The 12,985-nt window shown below is 23.2% G+C and overlaps 2 protein-coding genes across 9 annotated transcripts in view; one reads left to right on the top strand and one right to left on the bottom strand.

Annotated features, from left to right (window-relative positions):
• Positions 1-1,599, top strand: part of LOC102672798 (lipase 3-like) — a 4,341-nt gene extending 2,742 nt beyond the window's left edge. For both annotated transcript variants that reach the window (XM_006613236.2, XM_006613235.2), the window contains exons 5-8: positions 399-554; positions 976-1,063; positions 1,133-1,278; positions 1,390-1,599. In XM_006613236.2, coding sequence (XP_006613299.1) covers positions 399-554; positions 976-1,063; positions 1,133-1,278; positions 1,390-1,566 — 567 coding nt within the window. In that variant the 3' untranslated portion in view covers positions 1,567-1,599. The remainder of the gene's footprint in view (positions 1-398; positions 555-975; positions 1,064-1,132; positions 1,279-1,389) is intronic.
• Positions 1,600-5,999: 4,400 nt separating this feature from the next.
• Positions 6,000-12,985, bottom strand: part of LOC102673022 (atypical protein kinase C) — a 17,537-nt gene continuing 10,551 nt past the window's right edge. For 3 of the 7 annotated variants that reach the window (XM_006613237.2, XM_031509295.1, XM_031509296.1), the window contains 7 exons: positions 12,340-12,390; positions 10,786-10,871; positions 9,272-9,557; positions 8,581-9,033; positions 7,987-8,459; positions 7,476-7,591; positions 6,000-6,929 (listed from right to left, as the gene is read on the bottom strand). In XM_006613237.2, coding sequence (XP_006613300.2) covers positions 6,842-6,929; positions 7,476-7,591; positions 7,987-8,459; positions 8,581-9,033; positions 9,272-9,557; positions 10,786-10,871; positions 12,340-12,390 — 1,553 coding nt within the window. In that variant the 3' untranslated portion in view covers positions 6,000-6,841. Of the gene's footprint in view, positions 6,930-7,475; positions 7,592-7,986; positions 8,460-8,580; positions 9,034-9,271; positions 9,558-10,785; positions 10,872-11,188; positions 11,325-12,339; positions 12,391-12,985 lie in introns of those variants that run through there. The other 4 variants (XM_031509301.1, XM_031509299.1, XM_031509300.1 and 1 more) reach the window with 2 other exon arrangements.

The raw sequence follows: 12,985 nt of genomic DNA, 5'->3' as shown, positions 1-12,985 counted from the left end.
AAAAAAAAAATGTAAAGATAAATTAAAAAAGAGAGAAAATTAAAAAAAATAATATTAATAAATTATTGAAGAAACTCGATTTGAATATTTAAAGTAACAATAATATTTGTTTTTTAAAGTGCTCGTTCATAGTACTCGTTCTACTTTACAGTGTACAGACAATTAAGATTTTACAATCTATTGACCGTGCTACAAATCATTATTCACGATGTGTTATACTTTTTCTTTACCAGTGTTATATTTTGACTCATTAAAACGATTACAACTAAGTATATGTAAATTTTTTCTTGAAAATAATAAATTTATTTTACCCTGGAATAATTTCCGTTACTTTCATGATTGAAATTTATGACAAGTTATTTATAATTAATATAAAAAAAAATTTATTTATATTACAGCGGATAGGTGAAGTTTTCGGTTATCCTGAAATGCGTTCAAAATCTATTTGGGAAAAGTTTGTCTCGAGTATATTTTGTCAAGATGCATCAATTCAACTGTTTTGCAATAACATTCTATTCTTGGTCACTGGTTTTAATCAAACAAATTTGAGTGCGGTAAAAAAAAGCGATTAATCTTCTCTTATTTTTAATCTTCTCTTTATTTTTATTTTTTATAATGGAATATTATTAAAAGATTTGAAAAAATTATTTTGACAAATTATTTCAGTAATTGTCAAAAAAAAAAAAAATAAAGTTAGGATGTTAAATTTTTTCGTAAATATGAATTAAAAAAATTAATGGTAAAATTTAATGACTGATTAATTAATTTAAATTGAATTTTGGAAAAAAAAATTTCCTATAATTTTTTTAATATCAGATAAATCGATAATTTTTATTTGTTTTTATCTTTTATTATTACAGAATAATTTTTAATTTTCAAATTAATATGAATTAAATTGTATACTTAAACTTATATAAAAAAAAAAAAAACAAATTTATACATTTGTATAATATTTTTCAAATTTGGTTTATTTAGATGAATTTGACATCGATTATGAATCATGTTCCGGCAGGTGCTTCTTGGAAACAATTAGTTCATTTTGGTCAAGGATATATATATCCAGGTAGATATTTATATAATTATAAATAACAATAATAATAACGATAAAAAAATTAATAATTATTAATTTTAGACAATTTTCGACAATTTGATTATGGTAACGATGAAAAAAATTATCGAATATACAATTCTGTACAACCACCAGAATACGAATTGAACAAAATAATTGCACCAATTGCTCTTTTCAGCAGTAACGATGATCTACTTGCAACAAAAACGGTAATACAATTATTTTATATAATAAACATGATAATTCATGATAGATATATGTAATTCAAATATTTATTATTTTTAAGTAATATTTAAAGAAAAAGTTTTATTTCTTTCTAGGATGTTAATCTTTTGAAAAATAAACTTGGTAATCTTATATTCCATAAAGAAATATCCATTAAATCATTCTCTCATTATGATTTTTTATGGGGACCGACTTCGATATCAGTTATATTCAAACCTATATTAGACTTATTGGTTTTTTATGAGCAAAATCCGTTACATGTATTATATTAATGCGATATCTTGATAAAGAAATACTTGATAAAGAAAGAAAAAAATGATATATTTTTAATAATTTTTGTTTTCGAAAATTTTATGAAAAAAATTTTTATTATTATAAAAAAAGTAATGTTAATGTTAATATGATATAATATTAAATATAAAAAGATCGAAAATAACAATAAAATTGAATGAGTTAACAATAGAAAGATCAATTAGATTGAAAAATATATATTTATATATAAAAAATATATAAAATATAAAAATATATATTTATATATAATTAAACATTCAAATATTCAATTTTAAAAATTTCGATAAAGTAATATATAATTTTAATATTTCTATTGTTATTTTCTTTAAAAGAATATAAATAACTTTCATTTTTAAGATATTTTATTCATAATTTTTAAAAACTCAAATATTCAATATTATTTGAATAACATGAGTTAACAACGCATGATTTAAAATTATATTATTAAAATTTATTTATACAGTATATGCATGTTGGATAAATGATAACATTTAGACTCTACGAAAAGTAAGTTAATATTAATATAAGTTAAAATTTATAAAAATCTTATTAAGATATTGTCATAAATAATAACATTTCAATACAATTTAAAATAAATGTTAATAAATTATTAGTATTATTAATATCGCTACATTATCGTTATAAAAATGAAAGGAATTATTTAAATTGATTTATCAGTCATTCATTCAATATTCAATAATCGAAAAAATTAATTCACTTCTATTTATTATATACGTGTTTGGTTTACTTATTTATATTTTTTGTTGTAATGTTGTAAACAAAGTATACTATACAAAACTTTCATTTTAGTTTAGATTATATAACTAATTATTTGATCACTTTATCATAAAAACAAAATTTACTACACAATATTTGCATTCTGATTATATTTTAATCGATCATCAAATATTTTTCGAATGTTATTAATTCAGATTAATAATTACATCAATATACAAACTCGTTTTTCGACCAAAGACAATTTTAGCATAAAACTGAATTTTGAACAACAAGGCATACATTGTAAAATTCCTCTCATATATACATATACATATATATTATAAATGATAACAAGCATTCTCTTTTCACTTTGAGCGCTAACAATAGAATATTTAAATAACATAGTTCTATAATTTTATTTTCATAGTCTTTATTTGCAGCAAAAGCCATCATTGTTTAATATACTTTTTTTTAACTCTTGGAACTGCCGTATGGAACATTTTCTAACACACGAAAAAGAATTTTTGTTGTAAAACAAAATATTAATCAAATAATAAAAAATTAATTATAGATAAAATATAAATAATTGCAATGTGAAAAATGATAAATAATAATTTTTATTTCTGATTAAATTTTGTTTCAACAACAAAATTGCAACGAAAATAATGCTATTATTTTGAATAATAATAATATAAAGTAATAATAATGATAATATTACTTTGTAAAATAGTTACAATGTTTAAAATGAAACACTTAAATGAAGTACAATATTCTTTTTAAATTATTTACATGCATAAATATATATACATTTAGTATACAGGGCGAGGCACTTAAAATATAAGCAATAAAATTATATTTTTAATAACGCTTATTATCTTATTTTTCTTTATAAAACTAGCATCTATATATTGTTATATTTTTTAAATGTAAATAAATGTAAAATGATAATTAAAAAAATTTAAATTTATAATTGAATATATTGAATAAAAATAATTAATAACAGTTATATAAATACGTAAAATTTGCTTTTATTTTACATATTAATTTGAAGATATATTTTCATTTTCATTGAATATGCAAATACATTACATATTTAATGGAGTATATATTGTACATTTCATTCTCATATGTAAGAAATTTTTGTTTTTAAAATTTTTATTGATATGTTTTATTTTTATGCGAATAGATATATATCTTTAAAATAATACTTTGTTATTAAGAACATATAAGCATATTTATATATAATGTTTATAATTAAGTATAAATAATAATAAAATTTGTTAAATTATTCAAGTTTATTAAAAAAAAAATCTATTTGAATAATAGGATAAAATAACGATAAGATATATATAAAATATAACTTATAATGATTATTAACATATTATTAGATACTAACATAGATACTAAAATAATATGCATTTTCCTATATATATGATATATATATAATATATGATAAAAAAAATTATATATATACCATATATACCATATATATGATAAAAAAATGATTTACGAATAAAATATTGTTATTTATACACTTAATTATAAAATAATATTTGGAATTATATTCATTAAAATAACTACTATTCAACAATTAATTAATATTTAAAATTAATATTAAAAATAATTTAAGCTTATTGAATTATTATAATTATATTTTAATATTCATTAAATAAGTATAATTATAAACTTAATATAAAAATATAAGTCATGCAAAAAATCATGAAATTTAAATTTATTTATATTTTTATACTATTTAGAAAAAAAAAACTATTCAAGTAAAGTAAAACTCATTTTCTACATTTGTAACTAAATATGTGATAAAATAATTAAAATTTGTAAAACTAAAATTTTAATAGTTAAAATCTACAGATGTGTTTTCCTAATTATTGCATTCTTTATTAAAAAAATATACATATAACATTAAGTTATGTTAGTTAAAATCTATTTATAATATTATATCTTTTTCTGTTTTGAATTATATAAATCACTTGTTTAATTGGATATTTTAATTACAAAAAATAACCTGAATTATTTAATTATTAAAATTCTTATTAAGCGTTATTATATTATAAATAATTGATTTTTAATTAATTATATAATAAATAGATATCTATATGATGTATATATGAAGACACTGATTACAATATTTGTATTGAAATAATATAGATAAAATATATGTTATTACTCTTAAAATAAACATAATGAAAGGTGATATTGCGAAAGAAGAATATTAGATGCAGAGATAATTTAATTTCATTATAATAAATTTAGGAAAAACAAATATAATTGTTTTTGTTGTATATCTATTATAAATGATATTCTTTAATCTAAATAAAAGATAAATATTATATTTTTAAAAATAAGAACAATTCACTGAACAATTCATTGTTCAACATAAAATTTTTATTTTAATTTAATTAATTCAATTTAATTACCTTAATTGAAACTTATAAGAATTAAAATGTCTCACTCTGCATAGTATAGTATACATATCTGGCATGTTTAAATTTAAGAAAAATTATTAATTATTTCTGAAACGTTTTTTATATAACATTTTGGTAATTTCATTTTCGTGTGTATCCTTATTCTAAATTTCTTTTAGATTATCTTAATTTTTATATTAAATCTTCATAATCTTCTATTTTTTCCAAGATATTTTAACGTCTCTTTATATATATAATAATAATCACAGGAGCGAACAATTATCAGCAGTAAATAATTTTGGTATAATGTATAAATAAAAGAAAAAATTAAAAATAAAAAGTTAATCAATATATTAATAAAAAATGAACATTAAGCATTTTTAAAATATAAAGTAATAATGCAAAATTGCACAAAATCAAATCATACATATATATTAATTAGAAATTAATTTTATTTTGTTTTTAATCTTGTTTATTATATTTTATAAGTATATTTTAAGAAGTTAACAAAGTAGTAATATATATTGAATTTATTCTTTTTATGAAAGTAATAAATTGCAATAAATATAAAAAAAATATGGCAGTATGGAAGATCTTTATTTTATATCATTATGAATATAGATTTATAAAAATAATACGTAATTATAAAAACAATACTAAAAATATGGAAGTAATAATAGAAACTGGAAAATTTAATCCAGTGAAATTAAAATTATTAATTTCACTTTAATCTAATGAAATTAGATTACTTAAAATGAAAAAAAATATTTATCATTTTGTGCAATTTTAACATTTTATGACATATTTTCATAATTTAAATAAATTATAAAGTACAAATAAATATATGTTGTTCGTACATGTATTTTATATATATTTCAATTAAAAAGAGGCTAACAAATTTGTAAATACGATATATAATTTTATTTGTAAGAAAAATCTTTATACCAAAGTCATTTACTGTATATCTTTCACATCCTTGATACAAAAAAAAATATCCGATAAAATGTATAATACTATATTGTGATGTGATTATAATTTCTTTTTTTCTTTTTAATATAATATACATTGTGATCAACAATTTCTTTTTAAAAGTTTTTCACTAATATATCATAGTTTTAAATCGTTCATATATATATTTATAAAAGAAAAAAAATGTACAAAACAAAATTAATTTTTTTAGAAACTGTATACCTACTTTTTTGCTATATATATATATTTAAAATACTATACGTATAGTATTTTTTTCAAACGTAATTAATCTATAATATACAATATTTTTTTTAAATAGATATAAGTTCGTTAGAAATATTTTGTTGCTATGGTTTTTAGTGAATACATTCATGCAAGCAATATAGTAGATCATACAATGCTTGTAAATATTAATAGAACGACTGCGCAACGGAATGACATATTATCTACGAGATTAATCGAAGCAGTCAGGTACATTTTCCATTTTAATTAATTTCTCTTCTAAAAATAGCTGGAAATAATACCCATTAATACGTTTAAGTTGCAGCACCATGTGAAAGAAGAGTTCAACACGATTCATATATAATATGTGGCGCAAATTAAATACTTTTTCGTCCAATACTTAATACAAGGATTCTGTAAACTTTAACCGTTGCAGGTTACAAATCTCTTGCAATCTACAAAATTTATATTAACTATTGATTAGAGGCAATCTCGTAATATTAAATAAGCCTTATTTAGCTTAATTTAATGGAAGGCAAAACATTTGCTTTAAGAGTCCTTTCTTCGGACTTTCATCTTTCTCATCGTCATAATTGTGTTCATCATAGTTACTAATGATCTCATTATTATTGCTAAAGCCGTACGTCACGTCTGTGATACTTAGAGAACTGGAGCATATCGGATTTTCGTATCGAAATGGAAAAGGTGGTGATAACCGATATTCGTTATAATTATTGTCGTTCTCATTCTCTTCAGAATATGTCATTAAAAAAACATTGTTATGATAACCTCGATTTCTTGAGCTGATATTTAAAAGGGGATCGATTCGGAGTTTCGCAAATTTATCTTGTAATTCATACATATAACACGAATGTAATTGTTGCTGATTTTGAGTGTGACGTGGCACAATAACAAGCGGTTCTTGTCACACGCAGTCTTCCAAAGACATAAGTAACGGGTTCACATATTCGAAGCCCTCGAATTCACTTTGATCGATTTTGTCAATCACTCTCCTGGAAAATATTTATTGTTTTTAAATTACATAATTATTTTATTAGGAAATTTCAATTTTATTAGGAAAATATATTTTATTCTAAATAAAAAATAAATTTAAAAAATTAGAGAATTAGAATTTAAAGAAGTAGAGATTTAAAAAAGCTTGTAACATAAAATATTTTATAATAAAAAATTTTAAATAAAATATTTCAAATTAACAATTTTCTAACAATTTTACTAATAATTTTCTTAAAAAACTAAATAATTAAATAAACTAAACTATTAAACCAATTATTAAATCTTATATAAAATAAATATAAGACTCATCTGAATTAAAATTAAAAATTAATATTTATAGTAAATTTATTTACTATATAGTATATATAATAATTTATATAAATATTTACTTAGAAAAATTCAATAAAATTAAATTGTATATTTTCAAGAAACAATTTGTTTCAACAATTTTAAATTTAATTGAAAATAATTATTTAACATTTTATTTGTTTATTTTTGCTCTAAAATATTAGAATAAATTGATAAATCTTTTTAATAAAACTTACGGATCATCTGGTGTTAAATGTACTGGTTCATCTGTAAATTCTGGTGGGAAATTGGCCAAATCACGATCAGAATCTAATCTTGGTTTGTATGGCGGTGTTACTTGTTTTTGTTCTAACTGAAAATTTATTAATAATATTTGATAATACAAAATATATATCTTGATCTATCTAATTAGTATCTTTTATCATATTAAATAATAATTATTCAATAAAAATATAACAAACTACTTAAGATTCTCATCATGAAATTTACACATTGAAAAATAATATTTCCATTAGATTAAATTATAATTACATTTTTATCTATTATCACATTAATAAATGACAATAAGCAAAAAGATTCAATTTAATTTTTTAGTTATATTACACATTACAAGAGTATTATAAGCATTACGATTAACTTCTTATAATTATTCTTATCTTTTCATTATATCATTCATCAACTATGTATTTTATAATACAATTATTCTAATATTCTAATATTTTGTATGTAATTAGAGAAATTAATTACCATTTCCCAATCTATGGCTTTGAAAAAGGGATGGGCAACAATATCAAGAAAAGCAGTTGGTCTCTTGCCACAGCCTAATCTTTCATTTGGATCTTTGCAGAGGAAACCTTTAAGAACTGATGCTGCTTTGACCGATAATGATCTTGGTATACGAATTGTCTTCTGTAAAATAACTTGAAACAGATAATCTTCGGTATTTTGATCTGGATTTTCTGATGCGCCCGCGATATCGAACGGGCTACGACCTGCAAGCATTTCATACAGAAGTACACCAAGCGCCCACCAATCTACAGAGAAGCTATAATCTTCACCCCTCAATATTTCGGGTGCAATATAATTCGGAGTGCCACAAAATGTAGCGGTTGTGTCACCCTCTCTAACGCCTTCTTTACACATTCCGTAATCAGTTAATTTTACGTGTCCTTCGTGATCAAGTAATACATTATCCAACTTTAAATCTCTGTATATAATACCTATACAAAAAAATTATGAATCAATATACTCTCATTTTACTATATATTTTTATCATTTTACGTTTGATAGAATAATTATCTTTTGTTCTTTTCAAAGATATTATTTCTTTTATTCTTTTACCTTTCTCGTGTAAAAAGTTTAAAGCAAGACTGATTTCAGCTGCATAAAATCGAGCATGCTCCTCAGGAAGACGGCGTTGTCTCTGCATATGGAACATCAAATCTCCGCCACGTACGAACTCGATTACGAAGAATAGACGAGAAGGCGTCTGAAAGCATGAGTGAAGTCCCACAAGGAAAGGATGATTCGAGGCGGTTTCGAACACGTGTTTCTCCGTTTGAACCCAATCGATGTCTTCGTCGTCCGTTACTAAGGCTTTTTTAATTACTTTCATTGCATAAATCCTTTTTGTACGTTTTAACTCTACCATCAAAACTTTCGCGTAGGAACCACGACCGATTACCCTAATCAGTTCGAAATCATTTAACGAGTATTGCCTCTGCATATCATTTGAATTATCTGCATCGTTTAATGTATCCAGTGGCAATTCCTCCCTTTCTTCACTTCCGGTTCCTACAAAACATATTTTAATTTAGAACATCAATATCAGATTTAGTTATATTTTTAATTATATTTCATTAATTCAATATTTTTTGAATAATAAACATTATTAAATTTTATTAAAAATAATTCTCTTTTTATTAATTGGTTAATTTTTAATTTTTTTTTTTCATAATTAATGGTAAAAAGAAATTTATCAAATTTTATTTTCTTTTCAAAATTTTTCGGATAAATATCCGAATGTTCTTACGATTGCGTGAATGCTCCTCGATAATTGCCGATTCTGAGATCTCATCCTCGAGATGAGCTACGGGGCTGCATTGGACAGAATCAAGCTGTTGTTGATCGCCGTTCCTGTCGATCGTTTGCGATTCTGTGCTTGGCATCTGTTGTTGCTGTTGTTGTTGTACACTCAAGCATGGCTTGCGCACCACCTTGTGACATTTCTTGTGTACCAGAAGTTTGCATTGAATGCACTTGAACCCCTGCCGACCTAGCCCCCAAATCCGATCTTGGCAGAATGCGCAAAACGCTCGCTACGAAAGTTAGAGAAGAAATTAATTATAAAAATAATTATTTATATTTATTCTTGAGAACTCGATGAATCTATTGTATGAAATCTTGAGAATAAGAAAGAATTAAATTAATGTAATTGAAAATATAATCTTTCTCCTGTTCAAAGAATAAAAATAATTTATTATACTTATTATCAAATATCAAAAATAATTAAATTAAAAATTATTATTTTTCTAAATTCTTTTACAAATAACATATGAGAATTCTGGATTTAAACTTTATAATAAATATTAAATAATGATTTAATAACCTATTACGAATAACCTATCCGTATAAATTTTATAGTTTTTAACATTTAAACGATGCAGAATTTTTAAATGCATTTTTATTGAAATATATATCTAGAAAATTTATTTATTATTATTTATTAATGAAAAATTTTCTCGATTTTAATCAAATTACCATTGCAATAAGACTCTGTATCCATTGTTGATTTAAAAAATTATTATTATGTATAAAAAATACGTATATAAATATTATAAATATATAATGTAATATCTATTATTTTTTTGTTATTATTTAATATATATTTAAATTATTTACTATTCCATCATTATTTGTTATTATGCAACATACTTGCTACGATACGAGAGTCTTACTGTATCCATATCCGAATTTTACTTGTACACAAAATATCTACAAATATTCTATTCTCGTTTAAATAATATATAAATTACTCTTACTCTCATAAATTATTCTTCTTCTTTAAAAAAAAAAATTTATAACTTATAATAAAATAATAAGCTTACTATTTATACGTGAAGTTATCAACCAACTTCAACCAACAGTAACTTTCACATTCTTAACCATTCACCTTTGAAAATGACCTACAATCATTCAAACAACATGAACCTACAACATTCTCATTCTTAAGCATTCAAGGGACGGATGATTGACGGAGAATTGTCATTCAATGAATAAATTACTACAAAATGATCGTTAACGTTCACTAGCCAGCAAGTTCCTTTGATCAGGAATCTATCCACCACGGGTAAGATGATGTTGTTGTGTCTGGAACGGTGATATGACGTAACGTGCGTGATTGGCGCAAATATATGGAAAAAAATAATACTGGATGAGCCAAAAAATGAAAACAAAGGAGAGAGAGAAAAAAAAAAAAAAAAACGAAGGGAAAAGAAAAAAACGTGGTAATAGTGGGGGCAATAACTTGAATGAAATGATGCTTACCCGATTGAAACGTTTCGCTTGAAATATATGACCATTCACTCGGTACAGCTTCCTCCATCTACGTGCGCCGCGTCTGTAGATGCTTCCTTTGGAAAATGAAAAAACATAAATATCACGAAAGAACCAGACAATCGATCTTCAAAAATCTGTCCTGACTTTTTTCATTATTTCTTTCTTATCTTAGTTTATTTTTTTCCTTTTTTTTTTTTTTTTTTTTTTTTTTTCCTTACATCATCCGAAATGTTACCATATGCTTAACATTTAATCGAGAATGAATCGTCGCATTTCTATTAAAATATATATATCTTTGGTGCAATAATGCCAGTTTATAATTATACAATAAGAAAACTTGTGTCCCGTCTTAAAATTAAAATAGTATGAGTATGTTTTCCTATTCCAATACCGCAATGAAAAATCTGCAGTAAAACTGCCATTGTTCTAAACTCCTCCATACTTTCTCCGTTTAACAAAACTATACGTGTAATAATGAGAAGGGCGAAATATACTACAGCTACATTTTGTAAACACAATAAGAACAAGTTAATCTTCGGGGACCCGCGATATTTGAAACAGAAATATGGAAAATATTATATCATTGTTTTTCCGTTTCTTCTCTTTGAATTTTGTCGATAGATTGTATCAGTATATTAACTGATCCTTGATTTATACGATATTTTAAAAGACAAGAGTGTTTCAGAAATTGTAATATTCTCTAATTAGCACGTGGAGTGTTTCTCTCTTTTTTGAAAGGGATATGATAAAATTATCCATTTATAATTGTTCATGTATTTTTATATCTTTATACAATAATTTAATTAGTCATATGACAAATCATCGATGTTTTAGAAAAATTTCTTTATGTGTAGATTAATCTGATATCGCAATATTTCAAAACATATATTTTCATCGATAAACTTTCTATCTATATTCTTCTCTCCTATTGTTAAATTTTATTCTACGAAATGACGAAATAATAAAATAATGCAAGGGAGTGAAATTCAGATATCGATAATATTTTAATATCATTCATTTCGGGGAAAAATCTTTCAGAATTCATAAAATCAATCAAGAAAATTTGTCATCGTATTAATTCTATCATATAAATTAAAGACCAGTTGTACGTAATAAATTACATTATGTATGTAAATGATAAAAATTAAAATAAAAGCACGCAAAGATCATCGATGTTTCATGAGAAACTAAAACGAATCTGCTTGAGTTTAAATGCAGCAATATAAAACATTCGAAAAGAATAAGCGTTGAGACGAAGGAGAGAGAGATAGAGAGAGAGAGAAAGAGATAGAGAAAAAAACGATTCCCATTTAATTTAATGTTCCCTTTTTCTCTTTTCTCAACGATGAAGAATTATATCGATTTATAGCCAGGCTACTCGCATCTCTTTTTCGTGAACAAAATCTTAAATCTTATATCTTTATTATTAATCGAACAACTCGCTGGCTAGTTATTTCTATAATGTTGAAAATCGTTGAATAGTGAAAATTGTATGTAAGTAATGTAATGTTAGAGAGTTTTGTTTTGATGATGAAAACTCACTGTCTTCTCCCTGACAGGGCATTCCTGGCGCAGGTGGCACGTTAGGAAAAACTGTAACAGAAACAAATTTCATGTAACATATTTTCTTCTTGTTTCCTTTCTCTCATTTCCATTAACATTAAAATAACACAAAGTTTGAGATCGAACATCAACTAACAACGAACATCATTCTATTCCTTTTTGCATACAAATTTTCTTCCAATGATCACACTTTTTTTTTCTTGTATCTCCTAAAAATCGAGAAATGAACGATGAACGATGAACTTGATATATACGTAATATCTAATTTATTATAGCGAGGTGAAAATGATCAAAGAATCAGGCTGAGAAGCACGAAAAGAATATCTTACGAATATCCAATCATGCAAAAACAGTCTAAGGATCCATTCATTTTAATAAACTAATTCTTTAATATATATATATATATATATATATATACATATATATTTATATATATATATTTATAAATATTTATATATATATTTTTCAATCAAATTAATTACGCTTTGAGTTACGTACATTTACAACGGTTAACGTAACTTTCTTTGCCACATTTGTTTGATCTATAAGAAGAAAGATATCTACTTTAGTTTGAGAATGTTTAAGATTATCTTCTATTAGAAATATTTAAAATGATATAGCACAT

The sequence above is a fragment of the Apis dorsata genome, unplaced genomic scaffold, assembly GCF_000469605.1.
Source record: "Apis dorsata unplaced genomic scaffold, Apis dorsata 1.3 scaffold_137, whole genome shotgun sequence".
Classification (NCBI taxonomy): Eukaryota; Metazoa; Arthropoda; class Insecta; order Hymenoptera; family Apidae; genus Apis; species Apis dorsata.
This window is presented reverse-complemented; position numbering and strand designations above follow the sequence as displayed.